This window comes from Lepidothrix coronata, unplaced genomic scaffold, assembly GCF_001604755.1.
Source record: "Lepidothrix coronata isolate B3197 unplaced genomic scaffold, Lepidothrix_coronata-1.0 Scaffold31, whole genome shotgun sequence".
Lineage (NCBI taxonomy): Eukaryota > Metazoa > Chordata > Aves > Passeriformes > Pipridae > Lepidothrix > Lepidothrix coronata.
Window position 1 is genome coordinate 9,273,058 of NW_016690211.1, and position 27,531 is coordinate 9,300,588.

Below are 27,531 nucleotides of genomic sequence, written 5' to 3' on the forward strand. Positions count from 1 at the left end.
AAAAGATAGTGCTGCTCCTGAAACTTGTCAGATTTTTTTGTCAATGAGACATTGTTTCTTTGCTTCACTCTAAATGTCTGGCTTTGGTTCAGACACCAGAAACAGTGAGACGTGATGACAGCATCTGCTTCCAGGAAAAGCAAGATTCATTTTTTCTTGAGAATCCTTTGTGGCTCCTTGGTCCTCCCCTCTTACTCCTCCCTGTTCCACAGTTGGGGAATCTGAGATTAACTAAAGCGTCTGTGGTCTGTAGACCTTTCTACATTGTGCAAAATATCTGTTTAATTTCAAAAGGTATACTATCTAGAGATAAATATTTTCCCAGCTGTGTTTATCTTTTGTTTCCTCAGTCAAAATCATATGTTATTTTGTTTGCTCAAATCTAGCTCACTGTAAGGCACACATTTCTCACCAGTGCTGCAGGTTGTGGTTGAATCAGAATCTTGCCAGTAACCACTGACAGTAAAACTTATTTCTTATCATTGTGTATGAAATGATTATGCACATCTGTGTATACTCCCCTGATACTTAGTACAAAATTCAGATTACTGTTTGTGCAGGCAAATCCTGCTTCATGAGAACAGTGATACCGATTGTGCATGCAGTTGCACTTCCTCGGTTGGCTTCGAAACCCCTCCTCTTCCTGATCCCAGCTCCAAAAGGAAAAAATATAACTGGTTTCCTTGCCCTAAAATTGTTCTTGGTTTACGGGTTAGATTTTAGTAGTGCAGTGTGGGATCCATTTCTGCTTAATGTGAGTCTCTAGTATGGATAATCTTGATTGATCTGAGGTCTTTTTAGCTAAACATACTTTCTTACTGAATATGAATGGATGTTTAAGGACAAGCACAGATAATCTGGATTCTGCAATACTCTTCTGGAATTAGTTAAAGAAATAATTTGCAGTTTTCACTGTTTTCAGTCATCAGAATGGAGGATGGTTGTCATGGGCTGAAGGCTGCCTGAAATGTCTCTGAAACAAGGAGTGTTTAAGATACTTATTTCCAACCCTTCATGAAATGAAGAGCTCGTTGTGGTTTACCTGCCCTCCTTTTTTTTTTCTTGTTTTTTTTTTCCTTAAACAGGTGGGAAAAAGTAAAAACTGCTTGAGTGTTACTCACTGTCAGTCAGTATGCTGAAGTGTAACCCTACTTCCTGATCTGTTGTGTGAAAGTTTGCCACTAATGTTCTGGGTACATGATGCGTTCAGAGTCCTCCAAAAACAATTGGAAGAATGATGAGGAGGTGAAATGTAACCGCATTGTGGAAGTCCACCAAATTTCTCAGGGATGATTTGCACTTAGTGAAGCCATGTTGGCTATCGCAAATCATCTCCTTACTTTCTGTGTGTCTTAGCATTGCTTCGAAAGGATCTGCTGCGTGCTTTGCTGAGCATTGAGGTGCAACTGATTGACCCGTAGTTCCTGGGTCTTCATTTCCCTTTTTAGAAATGGTGGTTGTATCCCTTTTCTAATCACTGGGAACTTCCACAACTTCTCAAGTATGATAGATAGTGGCTTAGCTGTTTCCTTTGCCGCTTCCCTCAGGACCTCATCAGGTCCCATGGACTTTGGCAACTTCAGGTTCCTTGGATGGTCTCTAATCTGATTTTTGCTTACAGCTGGTAGTTCTTCACTGTCTCAGCCTTCTCAATGTCCCAGGTAACCTGGTCTCCCATTTCCTCTGGAGAGGGCCCACATATTCTCTGGTCTTGTTTTTATCACCCACATACCTATAGAAATTGTGGAAGTTATAGAAAGACTTGGGCTAGAACGGACCCTAAAGATCATCAAATTCTGATCCCCTTCCATGGATGGAGATGCCAGGCGCTAGTTCAGGTGGCGCAGGGCTGCATCCAGCCAGGACTTGAACACTTCCAGGGATTGGGCAGCCACAGCTTCTCTGGGCAACTTGTTCTAGTGCCTCATCACCCTCATAGTAAAGAATTTCTTCTTGTTCTGGATGCATTGCTATTGGTGGGCTGGCACAAGGGCAGAGAAGAGAGGCAGACTCACCTCCTTTGACGTGCTGGCCATGTTTCTTCAGATACAGCTCAGGATACCTTTGGCTTTGTGGGCTCTAAGTGCACACTCTTGGCTCATGTCCAGCTTTTATTCACAAGAACCCCCAAGTCCTTCTCGACAAGGCTGCTCTCAATGAGTTCTCCTCCCAGTCTGGGATTACCCTAAGTGCAGCACCTTGCACTTGGACTTTTTGAACTTCATGAAGTTCACATGGACCCACTTCTCAAGTTTGTCCAGCTCCCTATGGGTGGCAAAGAAGCCATCTTATAGAAGCTTTTCTTGTTGCCCTTGATGCCCCAGCCAGATTTCATTTTATCACTGCTTTAACTTTCCTAACCTGATCCTTGTCTGCTTGGACAATCTCTGTTTCTCCCAGGCTACCTGTCCTTGCTTCCACCCTCCACAGGCTAAAGCCAGTGGTAAGTTGGAACTGAAATACGTAGATGGAACAAGAAATGTTTGTTCACGTAGATGTGAGCAACCCTCGGGGTGCAGTGATTGGAACAGCTGTGCTGGGACAGTCCAGCAGCCCATCTGGTAAACATTTTCTAGCAGCAGTTGGGTTATACTTAAAAAATGGTAAAAACAGGAGGAACACGTGATAGTTCCTCCAAGTACTCTCCCCATCCTTTAAGCTGAGTGCTAGGGCTTTTCTGCTGTGCCTTTTTGGTTGGAGAAACCTGACAGATACTGAGACTCAGTCTGATGTGGCTGATAGCATGTGCTAGAGCACAGTTCAATAGGATTTCATTAGGTATTGTTACCTTGAGAGTAACTTGTCACTGGTCATCCAAAGTACCTGTTACCACTTCTGCAAAACAAGTAGGAAGGTGATGATCTGAACTAGTTGAGGTCCCTCCTACTCTTATGATGATTTCATGGTGGGCTTATTCTGCTTTTATTGGAAAGGCATGAAATACAATTCCATTTACAGGTAAATCCTTTGAATGAAGTTACTACCTGTGATCCCCACAATTTAAATTATTTTCTGTGTACTGCAAATTTGAAAAATTATACTCTGCCTGACTTAGCTTCTTAGCTGTTCTACATGACTTTGTGCTCAGTTAGATAATCTGTCTGACCACAGTGACATTTAATCCCACTGAAGATATGTTCTGCTTCTGTCTTTGTTAGAGGCAAAATTTATCCTTTCCATAGGTCTAGCTGCTAATATTGAGTGTGTTTGGTCAAATGCACTGGATGTTTTTGTTTGTTTATAGTTGTCCTACTTCAGTGAAGCTAGTGTCAGAGATCTGTTATGCCTTATGTGTTGCAACTTTCTAAAAAATTCCTGAAGTTAATAATACAAAAATGTGCTCTTTTTATGTTGGGTTAATTTTTGATGTATTTTTTCTTAGTTTTCTTTAAAACGGTGTGATATTTAATATTTTAAAACAGTAATTATAAAAGGAGTAAAAATGAAACAACTTTATAGACAGAATGCTTTAAAATAACAGTAGGATAAAAAGCAGTGTTTTGTACATAAAAGAATTATTTCCTTCAAAAGTATATGTGCAGTTTTACTATCTTGGAAAATCTTTCAAGTACTCTGAAATATTCAAGTTCTTGTTCACACACATGTACAGCTTTTCTTTTTAACAAAAACAAAACTTTGAAAGCAAAATACATATCCAGTACAATATAACATCACTTTGTTCTTATCTAGTAGTGATACGGTTGACTAAAATTTTTGTAACTTTCTCTTAAACAGAATGTTGACTTTGAAAGCTCAGGGAAGAAGAAGCAGCAGGGAGAAAAAAGTAACACAGTGGTAAGTACATTATTTTTATTTTCTCTGGACCAACTGCACAATATTTTGAAATAGAAATCCTCTTATTTATTCCTGTTTTCTTATAATCGCCTTCAGAGCACTTGAATTTTGTCATCTCTCATGGTATTTCAAAGATATCTGTTGAAGACCCAAGTGAATTATATCCATTTCCATATATTTGTGTGTATATATAGAAAGGGGAATATATGGAAAAGGAAAATAATTCCGTTTTAAAACTCAGTGGACATTATTAAGTATTTTGGCTTGAGAACTTTAATTTTTTTTTTTTAGTTCTTAGAAAAGATAAGCAATTTTTCAAAAACTTGAGTGAAAGATGCTTGAAAAAATACTTAAAATACCTGTTGGGACTCTTACTTTACTTTCTGGTTTGCTGATCTAAAGTCTAGGCATACATCACATCATGTCATTTCTCTCTTACTGGTGGGTTAACATTTTTTAGCTAGAGAGCATACGTAAGAACATGAAAAGTATTAACAATTATACAAGACCAAGTTCAGTTTCCTGTTCAAAGCGCTATGAAAAAGCAACGCATGTTCAGAATCAGCTTTCTTCTTTATTAAATTATGCCAGTGCAGATGGTACTAAGTTGTTTTTGCCTTATATTGTAAGGATTTGTAGAGGCAAGTATTTTTCATGAATAAAAAGAATGCCCAGTAGAATATTTTGTCTTTAGAATCTCTCTATAAATTCCTGTGGAGAAATCATTATTGCCTGGTATTCCTCCTGCCCCAGAAGAAAACCACCAACAACATATGAGAGCAGCTTCCATTTGCTCTGATTTTATTAATAGTGCTGCTCAGATGTGGAAATGCTAATAAATATTGACTTTTCAATGACTGTAATTTTGAGACTATAAAATATCAGTTTAAAGGATACAAAATCTTCTGCATATTTTATTTGGCATTGCTACAAACAGTGTATGCTTCAGTAGATAGAAGCATGTAGCACATGCTTGTGTTTTTCAGCCTTTTGTGTAGCCTACAACGCTGTAGGCTTTGTGTGCTTTGGCATTCTCCCCTGAGCTAATAATCCATGCTGTTGATGGATTGCCTCAGCTGTGGTTACTACTCTGTAAGGTTTGTTGCTTCCTCTGGGCAAATGACTAGCGATACCTCTTCCCTTCACTTCCCCTGTGCTGGCTCATCTCTTTTGACTGTGTTAACTGGAGGAGTTAGGACGTTATCTCTTCCTTTCTGTTTGAATAGGTGCGGACAGTATGATACACAATATTTACTTGTATAGTAGATACAGATGTAATGCCTCAAATAATTAAACCTGAAACATAAGTGGTTTAATATGGTTTTGTAGCTCTTTCAGATGCTTACTATCACTTAGTCTGGTTGCTCTGTGTATTTAGTCTCCATTGTTTTCTTTGTATAGAAAGTCAGGAACTTGTCCTGTTTGTTTCCATGGATCTTTTTTCACACTAACAGTAACAGAAAATGGATTTATTTAATGTAGAAATTAGTGGATTCTGAAAGCAAAGCAGTTCTGAAGTAGCTTGGTTACAGCTAGCTGTACCAAATAGCTGTGATTACTAGCTATACAGTAGCTGTGATTATTTCTACTGCATATTTAAAAAAAAAAAAGGATATCAGGGCTAGTGGGAGTGGAGTGCACTTCAGTATCCTGTTAGGATAAATATTTCATGTTTCTGGCTATGTATTAAGTTAAAAATAAGAAACATTAAATCCAAACCTTGTCAGTTCCATGATGTAAAGGAATTCTTTGGCCATTTGAAAACATTAGAGTTGAAATACTGAGATATCAATGTCACGGCTTTTAAAAAAGCTTGGGTTTTTTGTATGTTCCATGAGGGTTTGTGGGACTCCTGCAGTTTCCTTCAAACTTCAGTTTGCCATAGTAAAAATTCTTGCATTTATATGGTGTTTGGGTTTTTTTTGGTTTTAGTCTGTGGAGAAGTGAATGAGACTCAAGCACAGTAGTTTTAAAAATCAGTTTATTCCTCTTAAAATTTTCTTAGTAACACAACAAATATGCACCCAAAGAATATGCAATCAAATCAAACATCAAAAATGAAGCTCAAATCTAATGCTAATCGCATCATTGTTAATGATATCCAATTAGAAACCATTCTTCAGAGGAAATGTTATAGTGGCACGTACTTGGATAGATTGGCTGTCCAGATGGAAGTTAATTTCTAAAACTGTCTCAGGAAAAGACCAAACGGAAATATGTGAGAACATACTTGCAACTATCTGGGTTGCAATTGTGTTGTGACAGTGTGTGTGTATTACAGTGCAGTACAGTGTAGTGTTAATATGAAAAGTCAATATAAATATTTTTAAAAGGTTAAAATTACAATTGCTTGGGTATCTCAACATTTTAAAATTTAGTTTTTACTGTAAACTTACTCTGTAATTTTTCTCCTTTTTTTTGATTTTTGCTAAGGATGTTTCTGTAATATGTCTTGCCTTAAAGCCCTGCCATTTTGTCTCTCTAAGAAATATCAGGATGGTTGAATTACAGACCTGGACTCTCATATACCTGTGCCTTATTGATGTGTTGGTCTAGGCTTACAAGCATATTGAATAATTGCTTCATTTCAGTTAAAGGCTGCCCTGGAAATAGAATGTTTTGTTATGTCGGTTTTGTTATGTAGGCCAGAGGATTATTTTTCCTCTTCTCAGTTTAAAAATACTTTTGTTCTGTTCGATGGTCATTCTGGTTTTGCCGTTGTTAAGCTTTTGCCATGATAAGGCCAAGTACTGACTGCCTTGTTGTATTGTTGCTTTGTTACAATTGCAGAAAATAAATAGAAATTATTAAAGAGTTCTTTTGATATATTTAGGGTCAAAATTATACTCTTAAACTTGTCAAAATTAACTCTTTAGGTTTGTTTTAACCTAGGCAGTTTAGATAAATTTTTCAGCAGCGAAATAACGGTTGCAACAAATACTTGGTTAGAGATCCTCTAGGTTCAATAAAGCAAGAGAACACTCTTGTTGAAGCAAGACAATATTATCAATACAAGTTACACCATTGCAACTAAGTAAAGGTTTCGTAAAATAGTTTGATGAAAAAGAAATTAATATTCTAATTGTGCAAAGGATTTCTGAATATTTTAAAGAAAACAAGATAGAAATAATAAATTGAAATCTAGTTAGAATTTACTTTATAGAATACATGAAAGAGATAATTTAAGCAAATATTTCCAGAATTGATGCCTGACATTGCTTTTCTGGGAGTTACCTGAAATTATCTTACCCTTGGAGGTGGGTGGATGTTTTTGGTTTGTTTGTTTTAATATATAGAGGTATTGAGAGCTTGAAAAGTAGTTAACCCCAAGAAAAGCTTTAAGCTTGGTACTTCAGGAAGCTAAGAGTAGAGTATGGCTGGTTTTGGTTATTTTCTGGTATGCTGAATCAGTAAAAAACCCCTGATTTCTGCCCTCTCTGTTCCCTTAGTTTTCTCAAAAAAGGCAACAAATATCCTTAATATTTTTTCATTTAACAATTGGCTATTATTTACTCTATTTACTAACATGTTCTTCCTCCTGTTGTTACCATTCGCTGTTGTTGTTTCAAGAGTAATGCCTTCTATTTCTTTTTCTCTGAACACTGTCTGTGAGCAAGCATACTGTGTTTTTTTGGTGTTCCTTGTCTGCATGAGGACACGCGATTGAGCATTGTTTTCATACCAGAAGTGAGGAACCTTCACATCAAAATGGTGACATGGTTCCAAAATCCATTTTATTTCCAATCGTGTGTTCTCCCACCAGAGTACAGCACTGTGGTTCATTCATTTGTACTGACCTGAGTTTTTACCTGTCTCAGTCAAATGAGTGACATAATCAATCCAGTTTTGGGACTTTTTTTTCCTAGAAGAGACACAAAGAAATGGCTTGAATGAGAAGGGAGGAAGAGGTAAAAATACCTTAAACTGGCAGTCATCAAATAAGGCTTTGCCACCTCAACCAGAAAATGCCAGTGCTGCTTGCAGAGACAGTTTCTTCACAGTACAGGCTATCTTTTCATGTTTCAGGTCCTTATCAGTGGCCATCAGGTTTGAGCCATCCTTTCCTCTCCCAAAGAGGATAAGAAAAAGGATTGCAGAGAAACACATTTTCAAGCGAGGATTTGCAAGATGGTGGTTGCAGTCTGTTAACTTAAGACTTCACCATTCCTGTCCAAGAGGACTGGATTGATTTTAGAGGAAGCCTTGTACCAAATCTTAGTGCCTTCTACTCTCCTCCCCCCCCCTTTTTTTTTTTTTTTGCTGATGAGTGAGAGATGCCAAGTCTTTCCTGAGTTCAAAGAAAGAATAATTGTGTGCTTCATTTACTGTAAAAACTGAGGATGTTTTGTGTTCTTTCTAGAAGTACTAAGATGCTTACTTTTTTCCCAAATTCATGAGGATTAGTGTTGTCCTTAGCTGGAATAGGTTCACGTAGATTGTACTGTGACTTTTCACAATATAGCATCTCAGATTAGCAAGATAAATAGCTGTGTCTTAGTGTCTTCTGTGGTGCTTGAAGCTGCTTTAGACAGAGAAAAACCCTTAATGTCTCTAAAGATAGAATGGTTCTTGTTTTTATGTCCAGTGTTGACTTTTTTTTTTGATGTAGAAGAAGTAAGTCGTCGATTCTTTTGTTTTGGTGTATGATTCATTTTTTAGTGGATTAGGTAAGTTTCTTAATAAATAATTTTTTTTCATAGTTCTTTGTTTTGACAGGAGTATATTTGGGCTTTTGTCAGTTGGCCAATTAAGCTTTCTTATGTTTGTCGGGCAGCATGTTAGGTTACATACTCACCAACACAGTTTTTCCCTTTCCTTTGTCTACACATAGCTCCATAATTCTGAACTAGTTTGTAGATAGTGGACTGGGCTAAGAACCTGACTGTGTATTTTTGTGCCTAGTTCGTCTTGCCTTAATGTATGAACATCTGATAGCTGGTTTCATTTTCAGCTCTGCTGCTGATGTAACGCCTTTTTAAAAGGCTTGAGGGGGGGAGCAGGGCTGTTACATCAGACAAGAAATTTAAGGGACCAATGGTACAGTGAAAGTGTTGCTTTTAGAACAAATTAACAGAGATTGGGAACAAAATTATTGTGAGTTTAAATTCTACTTGTAACAAACCTGAGTTCAGAATTTTTGGACTGGGATAACCGGAGGCTGTGTGTGGGTTTTTGGTTGGTGGTTTTTTTGTTTGTTTTTGTTTGGGTTTTTGTTTGTTTGTTAGTTTTGTTTTGTTTGGATGTGCTGTTGGGCTGCTAATTTCTTGGCTGATGGGGTGTGCAGGGAATCATCAAGGAGTTCCAGGGAAAAGTGATGCTTCACTGAATGATGGTGTCTCCTCTGGATTAAAATTTAGTGTGTATTCAAGCTTACTGTGTATCTTTTTTTCTTTCATTGGTCTTCACACCAATGCTTTTCTTTTCTACTTCACTGATTTTAGATTTTAGTCTATTCAGTTTCACTGTTTCTAGTTTGTATTGGGTGTAGGTGGCAAGGTTTTAGTAGTGGGAGTGTGGCATCCCACCCTTAAGGGAGAGGGAGCACCTAGGATTTGTAGATGCTTGCAGCCGAAAGAAATGACTGAAGTCAGAAGGTCCACAAAAGCTTATGAAGTTTTATTAGCAAATTACACACGGCGTGGAAAATGGTGTGTTAGTCCCTGACCTTCTAGTGTAAGTACATGGCAGTCTGTTTGGGATGAAGAGGCAGAGTGAAAGGGAAGAGAGAGTTGAATTAAAGATGGAGAGAGAGGAAGAGAGAGAGATCACCAGTCCTGGTTCCAGCATTGATCCAGCAGATGAGGTGTCCAGGGTCCTGGGGGCGCCCACACACCTGGGCTTGGTGGTGGTACATTTTTATAGATAAGCTTTCCCTGCTCTGGAGATAAGTGTCACACTTTCTATGCTAATTAGTTACTGTGCACGGTGTGTTCTTCTAGACCTTTCTGGAAATGTGTCACAGGGCTTTGGGGGTCTTTGGTGGTGTTGATTTCCCCCCTACAGTCCATGCCCACTTCTTCACCTCATTTCTGTGCCTGTGCTGTATGGTTTTGTGCTTACTTCCAGGAACTAGAACAAGGAGATTTGTCCCAGAAAAGCGCTGTCCTGCCTCCAAATGGCACTCTTCTCCAGCCACATCTTGTTCTTTCTCACAGCGTGTTACTGCCAACAGTCCTTGGCTGTTCTTACAACAGTCCTTGGTTGGCTCCATGGCTATCCTGCTACTGGTGTTTGAGACAAACACATTAGCCTCTTATCTGCTAGGCTTCTACAAGGCAGCTGCAGGTGTGACTGCACCACATGCAGAAGCTTCCTAAAGCTGCTCCCATGCTGGATGTAACTAATTCCAGCTGGCTCCAAGATGGACTCACTACTGGCCAAAGTGGAGTCAGTCAGCAATCTTAGTAGTCCCTCTATGATAACATATTTAAGGAACCATAAAAGCTGCACAACAGCCAGGGGAGAAAAGTGACAATATGCATGAGATAACCCTGCGGTCACCAAGGTCAGTGAAAAGGTGCTCCAGGCACCAGAGCAGAGATTCCTCTGCAGACGATGGAGAACCCCATGCTGGAGCAGGTAGATATTCAAAGGAGGCTGTGGGAAGCTTGTGTGGGAAGCTTGTGCTAGAGCAGGCCCCTGGTAGGACCTGTGGCCCCGTGAAGAGAGGAGTCTATGCTGGAACAGGTTTGCTGGCAGGAGTTATGACTCCATGGGGGACCCACCCTGGAGCAGCCTGTGCCTGAAGGGCTGCACCCAGTGGGAGGGACCCACAGTGGAGCAGTTTGTAAAGAACTGCAGCCTGTGTGAAGGGCTCACTTCAGAGAAATCCATGATGGACAGTCTTCTGTGGGAAAGACCCCACACTGGAGAAGGGGAAGAATGAGAGGAGGAAGGAGCAGCAGAGACAACATGTGATGAACTTGCTGGAACTGCCATTCCCTGCCTCTCTGCACTACTGAAATCAGGAGTTAAAGAGGCAGGTACCTGGCAGCCAGTCAAGGTCAACCCACTACATAGATACAGTCCACTGTTGTTACAGTAGATCTGATAGTGTTATAGTATTTGTCTTGCCACATTCTATTTCCAGGGCAGCCTTTAACTGAAATGAAGCAATTATTCAATATCCTTGTAAGCCTAGACCAACACATCAATAAGGCACAGGTATATGAGAGTCCAGGTCTGTAATTCAACCATCCTGATATTTCTTAGAGAGACAAAATGGCAGGGCTTTAAGGCAAGACATATTACAGAAACATCCTTAGCAAAAATTAAAAAAATGAGAAAAATTACAGAGTAAGTTTACAGTAAAAACTAAATTTTAAAATGTTGAGATACCCAAGCAATTGTAATTTTAACCTTTTAAAAATATTTATATTGACTTTTCATATTAACACTACACTGTACTGCACTGTAATACACACACACTGTCACAACACAATTGCAACCCAGATAGTTGCAAGTATGTTCTCACATATTTCCGTTTGGTCTTTTCCTGAGACAGTTTTAGAAATTAACTTCCATCTGGACAGCCAATCTATCCAAGTACGTGCCATTATAACATTTCCTCTGAAGAATGGTTTCTAATTGGAAGAAAAAAATGCTATATTTGTGTTCCCTTCTGTATTTACCCAAACTGTCCATGGAGAAGTTAATATTTGGAGCAGTGTAAGTAAAGCACACACTCTGTGTGAAACGACGTTTTCCTACCTTCTGTACTTCTACCAGTGGATTCTCTTTTGTAGTTCGTGATTCTTTGCGTCTACTACAGTTTTTCTGCTTGAACAACTGACCATAAGATAGGTAGACAGAGGGGGTCTGTGACCCCCTCTGATAGGGATATCGGGGGGGGGTATATGTCTGACTGTTGGTTTATAAAATATATATTGCAGAAGAGTGGTGGTCTGGAATACTTCCTGCAACTATCCTGACATGCCAATTTCATAGTGTTAGCAGCCATCTGCTGTAGAACATAAATGCTAAACAATTCTTCACGTATGTGAAGTAAAATATGAACAAACATAAATTTGAAGTAAATCAATTACATAGTTTCCTGCATTTGTTGAAATACAGCTTTCTTGCTCATTCTGGGTTTTGAAGAGTTATAATTAGATATATCCTCAGGTTGGTCAAGTCAGTGCTTTGGGGAGACTGTTGTTTATTTGATACTTAAATATGAGTTTAAGTATCAAATGATATGAGTTGGCTATTTTAGTTTAAGATGTGAGTTGTGAGTTTAGGTACTTTAACTGATTGGAGGTGACCCAACACTGTGATATTGTACAAAAATTGGAATTTTTTTACAAATTCATGTTTACATTGCTGTGGATGCATGTGATCTTTAAAAAAATCCTTCTTCCCCAGCCCTACCAAAAGCTCAAGATTGCTCTTAGAAATTAAAGGATTAAGTTAGAAAACCTAGGTATGTGTGTTTTGCATTGTTAGGCCTTATGAGTTTTGTTGGTTCAGAAACTTTTGAGACATGGGCAAGTAGGATTACGTGTGAAGAGAGCAGCCACTGAAGAAGAGAGGGCAAACAGTGTAATGTATGCTCATTTTGAGGGATTTGAATGAAAAATAGTATCCTATTTTGTTATTTATATCAACCATGTAGTAAACTTCCTAATATTCTGTTTCCAAAACATAATTCTTAGAAATTGAAATAACTGGACAAAGTGAACTTGTAGACGGCTGCAGCTGGTCTGATGCAGGTGTGCCTTCCCCTGCCAGATTCTGGTAATCAATTCATAAGTACAATTTCTGCTTCCAGTACTTGTTTCCAGTTGTATGTTCTTCTGTTTATACTCCTCTTTAAAGAGGCTGCTGTTGATGCTTCTTTCGAAAGTGTTACGTTTTTCCAAAGTGTTGTGTTTTCCACAGCTTTGCAGATCTCTGAACTAATAGGAAAATGAGACAATTTCTCTTTTTGTTCAAGGCTTTTGGGTTTGTAAATGTTGGGCAGGGAATTCAACTTGTGTCTTCATGTATGGCATCAGAGGCTTGGAGAAGGCATGGGTATCTTTGACTAAGTGAGCACACAAGCCTCCATAGCGTTATTGGCATCTGTCTGTGGGTGGCTGGAGGATGTCATACTTGAGCCTCTGGAAGAAGCAGGAGAAGGTTATGCTCTCTCTTTTGCTGACTTTCCTATTCTGTGGACATCCCCGCTGTGGTATTTGCAGTCTCCAAACTCCTTGTATAGCAATATGGTTATATATTTTTCCTTTTAGATCACTTTTTATTTAAATAGCATGGTGGGAATTATATGGGAAGTGTTGTCTTCTGATGATAATCAACACTTTAATTAAATCCTAGCAACACTGAAGCATTGTTAAAAAAAGAAGTTTTGATACCCCACTGTTCTGATGAAGAGTTCTCTTCCATCTTTTTGATGGATGGATGTAGAATTTGACTGTTCACAGCCCGAGTGATAAGTTCTAGTTAATGAAAACACTGAAGTATAGCAGTCCATTGATCTGTTGTCTTATGAATTATACATACTGTGAAGTACTTGGCAAGCTAAGCTGCATGTAGAGGAAAATCCAAGTGCATTACTTTTTTGGTGTCTTAGTAAGAAAAGAGGGCTTGCAGCCTTTGACTTTACATAGTGCAGTGGTTATGGTACTTTGTTTTCTCACAGTGTTACTAACATACCATCTGAATGTTGAAGTGCAATCTGCTAAATGTATCTGAAAGAGTTTTTTGACACTTGGAGAAGAAAGTTTCCTGTCACCAGTCCAGAAATTGAAATAAAATTTCCAATTCCCTCCAAAAAATGGAGATTAAAAAAGCGTATTTTCATTTGGAGTGTTGGCAGTTGATTGAGAAAATAAATACTCAATGCCATTTTGGAGAAGTATGTATTTTTAGGCCAATTTCCTGAGGAAATGAAGCTTACATGATCATATTGTTGGTCTGCATATGTTGGTCCTTCCTTAAAAATTGAGCCTGTCGTCTGATTTCAAGACAAACTTGAAGCTTGAGGGGTGACATTCTGAAGATTTTGTGAAAATCCATTGCTAATTGGAGAAAGAGACCTAAACTTGGGATCTTGTTGAGGAGAAAAGAGGCAGGAGCACAGCTGATGTGTGCTGCCAGTCATCAGCTACTCAGCACCATTTAGGTTTGCCACCTTGGGGGAGTAGAAGGTACTGTTGTAACAAAGACTAAGTTTCAAGGAAGAAAGATACATTTCCATAGCGAGGTGAAGTTTCCTTAGTTCCACTGTGCACGTGTTGAAGTTTTCCAAAGTGAATGAAATTGCAAAAGAGGTTGCTTTGTTGTCTGTGCACTTGGAAACCTTCCCTTTAAGCTGTAGGTAGAACAATTGGTAGTGGCTGTGCTGGTCCTTTTTATTGTCTTGTGTTGTTAAATGAGAGATTTGAAATTAAGGTACGTGAGTTTACATACAGAAATAAAACCATTAGATTTCCTACAGCTATATTTTAATTATCTGTAGGGAGTGGATTTTATTATACTGAACAAAAATATCCCATTGACCTTTGTAAAGGTAGAGATAAGCTATGTTGCAAAGACAAAACTGAGAGTTCAGAAATGCTGCCTCAAAGTTCTCTGATTCTCTGCAACGGAAGGCTGTATTAGAAAGTGAGAAGTCACAGGCTAAATTTTGACTTCATCTTCTGGTATTAAATGTGTTTAATCCCATTTAACGTCATTACTTATCTGTTGTATTTAAAAGAAAATAACTCTCTCCCCACTGCCTCTCATGCATATGCAAACATATGCATATACACACACACACAAAACTTCCTTTTTTTTTTTAGTATTTAGCAGCCAGTTGAAATCTGAGAAGCTGCATATGTGGGTATTTTTGAGGTTGTCTTGGTTTTTAAATCAACCAATTTCTGTTTTACAGTGCCTGAAAATGACAACAAAGAGGAATTTGTTTTTGCGGCTGGTGCCATGCCGCTGTCTTCGTGGAGAGGAGGAAACTGTGACTACCCTTGATTATTCTCACTGCAGCCTGGAACAGGTGCCTAAGGAGATTTTTACTTTTGAAAAGACCTTGGAAGAACTGTATTTAGATGCTAATCAGATTGAAGAGCTTCCAAAGGTATGTTGGGTGGTTTTCCTTATAGATACACTTACTCTTTACTTCACCAGTATTGTAGAAGCTCATAGTGAGTGTCTGGATTCCCACTTCAGCTTTTAGGCTGTAGATTGCAGTGAAGCAGCCCTGGTAGACTGAAAGTTTATGCATTCCATCCTGATGGCTTTGCTGCATGAGTTGGAATGAAACTGCTTAAGCAACTGAACTAGCCCAAGAGAGGTGCATGGTAGAAGAGGCTGGCTAATAAATTTATTTCTGTGGCAGTGTCAGCTTGTGCATCGAGAAGTGGGCAGTTTACCGCTTACCTTTGTCCAGTCTAAGGTTTAATTATCCCCATGATTAGAAAGACTGCTTGAACACTTATGTTTTGTTCCTTTTTGTTCTGTTATCTTAACTGCAGGGACATGTAGTAGCCTACACTTGCTTCAAGTAATGTGTTTGTACATTAGAACAAGTCATACTTATGGGGTTATTTCTGAGAAGCTAAACATTTTTTTTCAGTTTTTAAGTAATTTTGGTCATTGTGTTTTGCTACCCTTTCAATTTTCAAAAGAAAACACCCCCACATATAAATTCAAATACTGTAAAGAATACATGCAGAGAGATTAAGGGATAGTGAAGACATAGTAGAGATGTTTTATTGATTGATTTGAAAGAAATTGTGATATTAAAACTATCCATAGAAGAACTGTAAGGGAAGGCCTGTAATATTTGAAATGATCCTAGCCAATTTGGAGCCAGAGTTTCAAGCTGTGTATTCCTTTTCCCTTTTATTTAGTCTTTCAACTCTGAAAAAGGCTTTTAATTAAGCCATTTCAAATATGAAGGGTGCAGTACTTATAAGGCCCTGTCTAGCTTTCTGAAGCCTAGTTAAGACATTCCCACTCACCTTTTCTCTTTGCCCATGGTGGTGCTTTTGTGTCTGCTGGCCTTTGTATGCCACAACATGGCTGGCTTTTGGGGCTGCTTGTCAGCCTGATCACTGAAATGACCCATCACTGTGCATGGCTTTTGGATTTTTTTAATTGTCCTGAATCTTTTCAGAATTCCAATTTACTTCAAAACTCAATTCTTACGGTATAGCTCCTTAATTTAGCTGACTGCCTGAGGGCACAGCATGAGCATTGTGACAGAGAAGGAGTTGATTTTACATGAAATGCTAGTGTATAGTCTCACTTCCAAAATTGACTGTGCATTTGAAATGTCTGAAAAGGTACCCTGTTTATCCCAAGTGCTATAGTGTGCATTTGAGCTAAAAAGGTTAAACTGTAACAGTTTTACTTTTCTCTCTCACTTTTCTGTTTGGAAGAAATTGAAATTCTGCAGTAAAATAGTCTTTAATTATATGACTTCCGTGGTTTACTAGCAGTAATTATGAATATGTAAACACTAAAAAAGAACAACAACAAAAGTAACAACTACAAAGTCAACACCATTAAAAGCTCCCTTCCCTCTCATTTTCCTTTAAGGATCTTGCAATTCCTTGTGCAGCATGTGCTTTGACCTGATTAATCAGGGAAATTTCTAATGATTCCAAGAGTCTGGATTATTGTTTTCAGGGAAGGGCTTTAATGTGTTCTTGAAATAAAGGAGTGGCTCCAAAACACAAGCTCATCGAAGTTGTCTTTCCCATATATATTTGAAGTAACTTGTAACTCTTCAAAGCCTTAATGACATTAACTAGTTCTAGCACAGACACATTTATGAGGAATTGGAAACAGCAGTAGACAAGTTAAAGCTCATTCCTTTAACTGTTCACCTTGCTAATTTATGCTTGCTCTTGCTCTGAGGTGGTGTATGCAAATGTTACATGAATGGGGCTTGTTCAATAGTTTCTGGTTGAAATAATGGCCTCGTGGTTGAGAGAGCAATAAAAAACTTTGGTCAAACTAAGCCCATTGCTATGATGGTAATTGGGATAATTTTTAATTAAATTGAACACTTCCTAGTTTTTTTATGATCTTTTCTCAGAATTCCAAAAGAGAAGAATACTGTCAGGGTATTTATGAATAATCTTATCCAAAAATTGTCAGGAAAGGAATATTCATCATAAATTGTTTAGATGAATCTTTTCAACACCTTTCTTAGAATTATTTGTTTTGTACTATCTGTAAGTTTCCAACATATCAGTTGAGGATTTTTCTTCCATTACACTAATCTTACTTGCCCTATTTTGTCAATTTGTAAAGCTTTTGGGTAAGAATCTCTAGGTACCTTGCATATGGGAAGAGATCTGGCTCTGAGCAAGTATTTGATAATGGTGGTAATGCATGTATACAGAAGAGATTAAACAGTTTTCTATACCCATAGCTCAAACTTCACTAGTTTTCATGATAATTTTGTTGGATTTTTTTGTTCTTAAAGTAGAAAGCATGAAGGGAGAAAATATTGTAAGATACAACAAAATGAAATTTGAACTTTTAGAGGAGATCAATACCTACTGAAATTCTGTGTTCCAGAACTGTTTGACTTTAAAAGAGATGTCTATCAATTTTTTTAATTTCTTTTTTTAATAAATTCTGTTTACCTCTGGGGTATTACATGGCATGTCTATTATGGAAAATATTTTGCAATGTTTGCAGGTCTGTGTGTAACTACAGGTCACAGTTTCTAAGATACTGGAAAGAATTTGTAGGAAGTGTTAAGCATAGCTGCTGGCTTGTGACCATTTGCAGTTTTTTGCTTTCCTGAGCATTGTAAACTTAGTCAATTTTCAATGAAACTAGTTAAATAAAGTTTTTGTAGTAAAAAAACTCTAAATAATCTAGCCTTCAGGCCTTGAGATCAGAAGTTTAAAGGGATTAAAAACAAAATCTATATAGAGGAAACTGAGAGAAAATCATATGCACTTTTTTCTTTGTTTCAATAGCAACTTTTTAACTGTCAGTCTCTACACAAGCTGAGTTTGCCAGACAATGATCTAACCACATTGCCAGCATCCATTGCAAATCTCATTAATCTCAGGGAACTGGATGTCAGCAAGAATGGTAAGTCACTTTGCTTATTATGTTGGGGTGACTAAAAGGCAAAACACCATTGACTGTACAAAGACACCAGTGAAAGTATAATTTCTCGAAGCTCCACAGCTAGTAATTTTGAGATTACTGCTCTAAATCCCTGCTTACAATAAAAGATGCTTTTTATGGTCTGGTTGTGATACTTAATTGTATTTCTTAAACTAGTTGGTTTGTACTTTGAGATTCATTACTGTAAAACAATACTGTCAAAGTGCATAAGCTCAAATGTGTTGGTTTTAGTAACTTTTGCCATCTGTCACTATACTGAAGAGCGGTTGCACAAGAGTTTGTAAAATTTTGCTGGATTCTGTTGTTGTATTTTGTTTCATGTAGAAATTGATTTGTTTTTTTTTAAAGAAGCTGTCAAAAAATTGTAGTAAGGCTTGGCTGCTTTGCTGTCCTGCTCTGGGGATGGTAACTGTTGCTGTGAGGAAAAGTATTTGTCTCCACAGACATGAGTTGGTTCACTTGTCTGTGTGTTAAAAGTCTGTCATTCTGTGTGAGTCAGCCTTTTATAAATTAAATGTTGTCAGCCAAGTATTTTGTACGTGGGGTTTTACTGATTGTACTACTTTGGCAAGCTGGCAGATGTATGCAATTATGAGGAAATTGAAATAACTTATATTGTCATCAGATGTAGGTGTGAGACTTATTTGAGAGAAAAGTTAAGTCATGCTAATTGAAGAGGATGAAATAGTTGTCTCTTACTAATTCAAAGTGAAAGAAATTTTTTTGAAATAATAATATTTGAAAATAATTACGTAAATATTCCAAAGATTTTGTCATATTCAATTCATTGTTTTATTTGGGCTGCTAGCTAATAATGACTCCACAAAGTGAAGTAAATTCTGCTTTACTAAGAAAGCATTCCAGTTGTTGAAGTGTTGGCATTCTACTTGATTGTCTGTTGTAGCCTAATGTGTACTTAAACTGTTACTTTATTATTTCTGCCTAATGAACACAGCATTTAGTGTAATAAATTGACCTGGTTGTCACTGCTCTGTTCCTGGTACAAGTGGATTGATAGATAGTCTTTCTTAAAGAACACTGGCCTTAAACTGTCAGAGTAACATACAACAGAGAAAGAATCATCTTTTTGTCCTAGACTAAACTGTTGAAAGTTATTAACTGTTTGCAACACAAGTTCTCGATGCAGAAGACCTAAAAGCAGCAAAGGGGGATTTAAGTGCTAGTGCTGGCAAATTCCATAGCTCATGTACTTAAATAGACAGCTGGAGCTAGGGAGCTACTTGTGCGTCCAAAATGGAATGGCCTTCAGCTAAACCTTCAGAGAGCCGCTGAAAGAGCACTTGTTCTCTGAGGCATATGACACAGTATCCCAGTAAACTGTGAAGCTCTGTTAACTAGAGGTTGGGGGTTTTTTTGACACCCTTCTGAGAAATGACAGGGTACAAGCTTATTTACACTATTATCATGTGCTTGTTCTAAGTCTTATCGCAATTTGGATAGCTTCTCTGACCAGTCTTGCAGATAAAAAATAGTCCTGAGGTCACAGGCTTGTTTACTGGGGACATGTTGTCTCCCAGTAGTCCTGAAATCTCTGTAAAACTCAAACCAACCAAATCACAGTCCCTGTTTGTTCCTGTTGGGTAAATGAAGAAATAGTGCTGTTTATTGTAATATATTCAGTATTATTTGAGACTTCAGTTTGTTGGCTTTCCCTTTCTCTGTTTCTCTCCACTGTTGCAACCACGGAAGATTTTTCTCTTGACAACTGCAAACCTATTCTCCTCCCTTGTGTCTGCTTTTCTCTTTGTAAGAATTTACTGCTCAAGTTCCCACTATCCATGATTGTTCTGATGTATGTCTGTAGTAGAACTTTATAGAAGGGATTTTACTAGTTTTCTGAGAGTAGCAAAATTTATCAAAGTCTCCAATTCTTCCTTTTTCTTTGTTGCATATCAAAAGAATAGAGTGTGGCCTTTGTGGGAAGCACAGGGATTGCTTTCTTCTGATTTATAAAAAAAACCAATTAATGGAGTTTAGTCTCCAATAATGCAGGATGATGAGAGATGCCGAATTCAAAAATAATTCAGTGTGTTTTTCAGATTCCTGTGGTTGTGGCAAGTGAAAGGTTCCTCTGTTGTTCTTGTAGTATTGATATAGCATTAAATATCTTCTGATGTGGATGGAGCTAAATTTGAATTGCAGATGCCTTTAGATCAAATATGCATTTAGTTTTAAAGGTTATATTTTTAGAAGGGTAGTTATTTAGACTTTGATTTTCAAATACTAGCATACATAAAATATAATAGGATTTTCATGTAGAATATTTCAACCATTTGTGGCATAGGCCTAATCAAATGTGTTGACCAAAGTATTTAGTTTTCTAAAGAGCTGATTGAAAAATGAAAAGCTAAGCTTCAGTTTTAAAATGGTATCAGATTACCTCATGAATTGCAGTCTGGCTCAGAGTGAAACCTGTTGCACAGGAAAGTATCCACTTCTCCAAGTGGACCTACATGCATATATATATGTGTGTATGCATGATATTTGGTGTTTAGATGAAAGATCAAAATTGCAGAAATTCTTCAAGGTACCACATTTGTTACATAAAAGGTATTAGTCCATGCAAGCAATCCTAATGGTGCTTTAATAGCTCATGAAAAATCTTGCCCTTTTAATTTCTGATTTAAGTGTATCTGGTTTCATACACACAATATATAAAACTTTGTAACAGAGACACAGCAGATGTGCACATGTGGATACTTAAGAATATCTAATAATATTTAATCAGACCAAGGATTCATTTAGTCTAGTGTCCTGTCTCCAACAGTGGCCAAACGCAGAAGCCTAGGGAAAATTCGGTAAAATACAGGAAGCCAGGAGACGTGCATGTTTCCCTGTATGCTCCTAGAGTCCAGCACCTTCTCTTATTTGGCCTCCTCGAGCCAGACAGATGGGGTTTTTATTTAGTAGTCTTCATTTGACTACTCTTGTCAGTTTAGTGATGAATGTTTCGAAACATGCCGAGTTACGGGGTACAAGTCTCTAATGGTTGTGTATTGTGGAGCACACAGAAGTCTTTGTACAAGAGGATGGTTTGGAATGTATTTTTCATGGCTGCTGAAGCGGTCATGGCACAAGTGTAGCCTAAACATACCAAATTGCTGCTATGTGTGCAGCAAGCATAGACTAGAGTTAGTTTTAACTCTGCCTTTGTAGTTTATTGGTATTAGTCAATAAATTCTGTAGTTTTTGGTAGAGAGTGCTTCCATTGTCCTTTTATGGCATTTTAACCAAGTTCCCAAGGCTATTGTCAACCCTTAATATCAAAAGTATCCCATTGCTTCTTTCCAGGTATACTTCAGCTTTGAAATTTTTAGCTGAAGCTTAATGCTGTCCTAGCTACAAAGATGAAATGGTACTTGAACAAATGGTACAATAAGTAACCTGGGTTCCTACAGCAGCAATTACATCCAGCCTTGTAGAAAGCATCGAGAGGTACCCTTTTCTCCCAGTACTGTAACCTGATGTGTTACATCCTAAAGAGAAGTTGCAGCATACAGAATGTAAGAGCAGCATAAAAAAAATGTTTTATTTATGAAGCTAAAGTAAAATCAGAACATTTCTAGTTCTGTATAGCCCACTTATTTATATTTTACAGCTGTACAGGAAAAAAAAAACCCCACCCACGAAAAAAACCCTGCAACCCACTCCTTACCCCGAAATCAATCTCTTTCAGGGTTTGTTAGCCTTCAGGGGACAGTCCTTTCCTTGTGACTCTGGAATGCCAGCCTTAGCATGCATCTAGGGCAATATGGAAGACTGTTGAGGAAATACTTTTGACTATCTCTGTAGAATGGGAAAGCATTTATATAAGTGTATGATGGTGTATGTAAATGTAATGAAGAGTTAACTTCTGAGAATCAAGTAATTTGAAGGACTGAAACCTAGGATGAGGTGACTGCCAGGAAAATCAGGCTTTCCTAGAAGCCTGGGAAATGCACTTGAAATTGCTTGTATCTGTGGAGTTAGTCCAGTGGGAAACAGTGAATTATCTACTTTTCCCTACATGCTGGTGGTGAAAGAAAAAGATTGAATTTTTAAGTTTCACATTATTCAGGTCTTTGGAGGATTAAACAGCACAATCAGAAAATAACCAGCAAGACCAAAAGTAACATGGGGCTTTGGAAATAATGGTACCTTCAAATGTGTCTTAGAGACTAAGGTGTGTTTTCTTTTACAGTGATGTTACAGCAAATTTAAACATGTCAATTTGTCAGTCTGTATTGCATGGAATCTTCATGGAAAAATACACAAACTAAACCCAAGAAAAAACTCCCCTCCTCTCACCCCCCTGCCTTCAAGGCAGTAATTTTAAAGAATTTTGTTAACAGATGCAAATTTAGATCAAATATGTTTTCTTCACTGTTCTAAAATAATCTGTTGATTTGGCAAACTATCTTTAGCACACTGTGTGCCAGAAGTTGGGGAGTTGGAGAATGAGAATTCAGGAAACTATCTAGTCTTACATTGGTACACTTAGGAATCTTTTTTTCCAAGGAATTGAGAATTATTCATAGTTCATAGAGGGATACAGGTCCAAGTTCTACTTTCTGCAGGCAAATAAGAGGGGAAGATCCTGAATACAGAAATAACTTGCTGTAAAATTGCTGTTTCTCTGCTTATACTGATGGAAGGTGAGAGGGACAGACAGAAGCAGGGGTTTTATATCATCCATGAAAGTGAAATAAAAGATAATTGATTTTCTGCAGACTTCTGAGTCTGTAGCTCTACTGTAGTGTATCATTGTATAGAGGTTATAAATTTTATCATAAATGCACGGAGCCATTCTATTTAAAGTTTTTTTTATTCAAGTCTTTGTAGTATTTTTTCTTAAATACATTGTCCTATTGAAGGTACTGAAAAGGATCTGTCCGTTCAGAATAAAAAGATCTCTGTGTAAGAGAGGATGCTAATAAAATGGAATTTCAGTGCAGTTAAGGTTTTAAATGTGAAATTTGAGTATACATATGTGAAATTCTGAAAAAAGTTTAATAAAAATCTCTTCCTGCACTCAAAAGAAATTTTTGTAACACAGAAAAGGTATTGTAGAAGTAATTAGGAGCTTTTTAGATGTGGATTTACTTGTAATGACAGCATAGAATAGGATCATAGAATAGAATGATTCATGTTGGAAGGGAGCATAAAGATCATCTAATTTCAAGCCCCCAGTGTGGACAGGGACACCTTCCACTGGACCAGGTTGCTCAGAGCCCCATCCAGCCTGACTTTGAATGCTTTCAGGGATGAGGCATCCACAATTTCCCTGGGCAGCCAATGTTTCGCCATCCTCACAGTAAAGAATTTCTTCCTAACATCTAATCTAAACCTACTTTCTATTTGAAGCCGTTCCCCCTCATCCTGTCACAGGTACTAAAAGGCTTAAGTCCCTGAAGCTGATTGTACAAACTTAGTAGAATTTTCTTCTTGATCTTGACTACCTATCATGAATTCTCCTTCCAGCTCCAGAGCATTGTATCTCCTTTTTAGGAGCACATTGGTAGCCCAGGGAACATTCTTTCTCCTGCTCTGAGCTGAGATGAGAGTCCAGTCTCCCTTCTCACGTGAATTAGCTGAGCCTGCTGGCTCAGGGTTGAGTGCTAACTGACCTTCAGCTTCCCAGGACTTAAGGCAGGGCTATCACCCTGCCTGTGTGAGAGCATCAATCTCCTGCTCAGATTCCCAGATGGTATGTTGCCTGTGAGCTCTTCACGCAATGTGGAACTTCCTGGAAAAGGTTGTCTGTCTGGGCACACTTGGACCCATGGCACTCACTTCTGTCTTCAGGCTCCAGGAGGGCTTGCAGATTCTGGAGTTCCCTGCAGCTCAGGGTTTGGGGAGCTCTCTGAGCTTTCGGGAGGTCTGTTGGGGTGTAGACATCTACCTGGGGAGGCTGTAGTTTCTCTGTCTGGGTTTCATGCCCAGCCCTACAGTTGCAAAGGGTAGACACCTATTTTGTTGCCAAAAAAAGGGTGCTGCTCTGTGCTCTTCCTTGTGAACTACCATATCCTTCTGCTGCACCCTGGTGTCAGGCTCCCAGTCACTCACACTCACTGAAGCCTCTGGCTATGCCTCTCTCCATGTCAGCCTCGCTTGCGAGAGCTCTTGGGACCTGGCTGGTTCCTGGAAAGTCTCTCAGCTGTTATTTGTTTTCCCCCTGACTCCAGGAACCCCCTGCCCACTTCAAAGGAAGGCTTAGCCCACTCAGAACTTAGTGTAGCCACTGGTGCTGTCACTGCTGTTGCCACTCGCCTTACCGGCTGACCAAAGGAGAAGCTTGTATCCTTGTTTTTGTAACAGGATGTGCTTTGAGTGACACTCCTTCTGTAGCAACTAAAAGCAACTGGACAGACAATGCTGAATTTGCAGCCCAGGGTAGAGACCAGGGGTGTGAAAAGCAAAGCAGCTTTAAATGTTTATGTTACACTTCAGTTTTGTGCTACTCTGGGTACTCGACAGCGCTCCACCCATGAATTAGACATAGTTGAAAACCACATGAACCTTGATAATTGTCCAAGACAGCATTATGAACACAACTGCTGCCCACAACCCTTCTAGTGTTCCACATTTTGCAATTTTACCCTGCCCTGGCATGTTATTTTTATGTAAATTGGTGTGTTAGGCATGCCTTCAAGAAGCAGAATTATTGGCTATCCTTTTTTTTTTTTTTTTCCACAGAAAAGGCATTCAGGAACCTGTCTTGCTACTCACACTCCTCCTTTACACTGTGTAAGGGACAGGGCTAGAACAGACCTAGAGATACCTTAGTCTGAAAACCAAAGTTCTTCCAAAAGGTTTGAGGACAAATGCTTGGAAGACTCTTACGGGTTTGCTGCACTATCTTAGCTGTGCCAGTATATGTGTANAAAAGGAATTAAAAACCCAAAGCCACAAAAGTCTAAGCAGAAAGGCATTACTGCTGTCTTACAGATGAACCTTGTATCTTATGGACCTGAGATGCTGATTGATCTGAAACCAGCTGCTGCAAGGAATCCTTCCTCTTAAGAATTTTGGGAAGAGGAATGAATGTTCAAAAGGAAGGATGTGCATTGAATTGTTTGGGCTCTAATACACTGCTTATTTCGAGTAATGAGAAGTGCTAGTTTCAGTTTAGAAGTTAGGCAGAAATCCCAAATTAAAGTAAATTACATAAATATATAACAATATAGACTGTGACTGGTACTTTAAATTTTCACTTTAAAATTTCAGCTCTTGCAAACAGATTTTTTGTAATCTTTGGGAGAGTTGTGGCATGTATTCTCGAAAATATTTTGATTGCTATGTTTGATCCATATTGGCTGGAAGGACACATACAGCAGGGGCCTGAGGGGAAGAAAAACAAAAGCTTCTCTTTTTATGGTAGAGCTGATTGCCCAAAAGTTGGAACCAGAATGAATAGACTAGCTGAGGGAAGAAAGTAAGTAATTAAGTTTACATTTGTATTCATGCAAAATGAGCCTATATGTTTGATTCTGTGCCCTCTATACTTGTAAGTATATTTCCACTTACGGAGTGGCATGGATGTGCAGCAGGCTGTAGTTTCATTTATTTTGCTAGAGAGAGCTTTTTAGTGTGTCTGTTGTTTGAAGAGAATTTTTTTTCCTCACATTGCCCACAAACTGAGAGATCAAGCTGCAGACTCTTTCCTTTGGGGACATCAGCCATATGGCTTCCACAGGTATCTCGTGTGTTAGTGATTTTTCTTTATGCTTTTTTAGGAATTGAACAAATATGTTTTTCTTTTTCAAGCCCGTTTAAAACATTTCTGTGAAATGTTCTTGCACCTCTGTGAAAAGAGGTGTAACTTGATTTGTAGGCACTGCCACTTCTTAATAGCAGTAGTGGTTTCTGTAACTGAAGTCTGGGCATACTAGTTTTAGCATTCGTTTCTGAAGAAAAATATGACTACATAAGTACAGTAGGAGCAGCAGAGCAAGCCCCCATCTGCAGTAGGGCTGAAACAGTAGTATATGGGATCCATTGCAGTAAAGGATTCTCCCAACAGTGGATGTGACTTGCACAATTTTCTATAAATAGAGAATTGAGTGAAAAAAATCTTATCTGATGGAGAGAAAAAATTGTCCCCATTTTCTCTCCAAGAGAAACTCTGCAAATTACACTGACCCTTGTGATAGGAAAGGATTGTGCTATGTAGGGGAGGAGATGAGTGTAACTCCAGGTGGTGGGGGGACCCCAATTATATTTAGAATTGCCTTACTCCAGGCAGAAGGACATTTGTGCACACTTACTCTGACAGGCTGTTCCAAAACAATCGTTGTTCTCCAGGGAATTAGAAATCATGTGAAATTCCGTATTTCAGCTGTATTACATGATCCAGAACTGAGGCTGATTACTTCCAGATTTGTGGCCATTGACCTAAAATCCTTGTGTGACCTTTTGGTATGTCCTTTGGGCATGTGCCAGAGCTGGTCTTGGATCATGATTGAATACTACTTTCTAGGTTAGGCTGGTTAGCTGGTGAGTTTTTGCCAAATGGAGTTCTGAACGATGAATGCTTTCTGCTTTTGACTTTGTCCAGACAAGAATTTTAAATTCTTCTCCCCTACCTTACTGCCAGATTTTCTTTAACAATCTTCTAGTTCTTGCCCCCCTTCTTTTTTTTTTTTTCTTTTTTTAAAGTGTTGGTTTTGGTAGAAACTGGCCAGTGAATTTAAAAGTGCCTGAAATTTGTGAAGACAGGGAGAAAAGAACAAACAAGTGTTTAAAGCTGTTACATAAATCTAACTTCTATGGGGAAACCACTACAAAAAGTACTTTGCTCCCAATTCAGTTTGGATTTGGTGGTTAAAGGTAATCAGCAAATTGTGTTTTCTCCTGTTGTGCTCTGCAAATGGTCATAGTCCACAAATGTGATGGTTTGGGGTTTTTTTTTTTTGGAAAACATTGACTGATCTGTAAATCAGTTGGAGCACTGAAATGTGTTGGGGCAGTGGTTATCATGTAGAGTAGGAAATAATGAGATGAAGAACCTGTCCATATGCTGCTTTCAATGAAAGTGGGATAACAATTCAACAGACTAGCTGATCTGTTTCATTGTCTTCTAAAATTCATGAGTATCAGTGTATAAAGAAAGCAGTAAGTAAAACAGAAGAAAAATGGGATTTAAAAAAGAATGTGGATCTTAATTCGCAATACTCATTTAATCAGATGCTCATGGAAGGATTGAGGTGGCTATCAAATAGATTAGCACAGCATTACAAAAGGAGTGCAGAAGGATACAGTCACAGAGTCCCTTGAAATCTGCTGATGTTCCTTAGTGGGGAAGAATATTGAAAACACTGAGGATAGATGGAAAAGAGAGAAATGAGGAACAGATCCTCTTAAAAGGTGTTTTCTACAACCCTTTTTCCTTCCCTCATATATTTTTCCAGTGTCTCTTTGCCTTCTTACTTACTTACTTTCTTACTTACTCTTCTTTCTTACTTGCATTTTCAATTTGCTTTCTTGGTGGGAACAACAAAAGAATACTGATCCAACAGTAAATGTGTGTTTCTAGCATGCAGGAGTATAGTTGAGGACAAGTTGTCAGAAGGTTGTCACATAGCCAGTTAGTAAATGCAACTTCTTATTGCATCGTAGAGAGTAGCAGTCTACTATTTT

General features: G+C 38.3%; 1 protein-coding gene across 6 annotated transcripts in view; it reads left to right on the plus strand.

The window, feature by feature from the left end:
- ERBIN (erbb2 interacting protein) overlaps nt 1-27,531 on the plus strand; it is a 114,150-nt gene that overhangs the window by 37,922 nt on the left and 48,697 nt on the right. For all 6 annotated transcript variants that reach the window (XM_017811147.1, XM_017811150.1, XM_017811148.1 and 3 more), the window contains 3 exons: nt 3,736-3,795; nt 14,672-14,869; nt 17,736-17,853. In XM_017811147.1, the coding sequence (XP_017666636.1) occupies nt 14,681-14,869; nt 17,736-17,853 (307 nt within the window). In that variant the 5' untranslated portion in view covers nt 3,736-3,795; nt 14,672-14,680. The remainder of the gene's footprint in view (nt 1-3,735; nt 3,796-14,671; nt 14,870-17,735; nt 17,854-27,531) is intronic.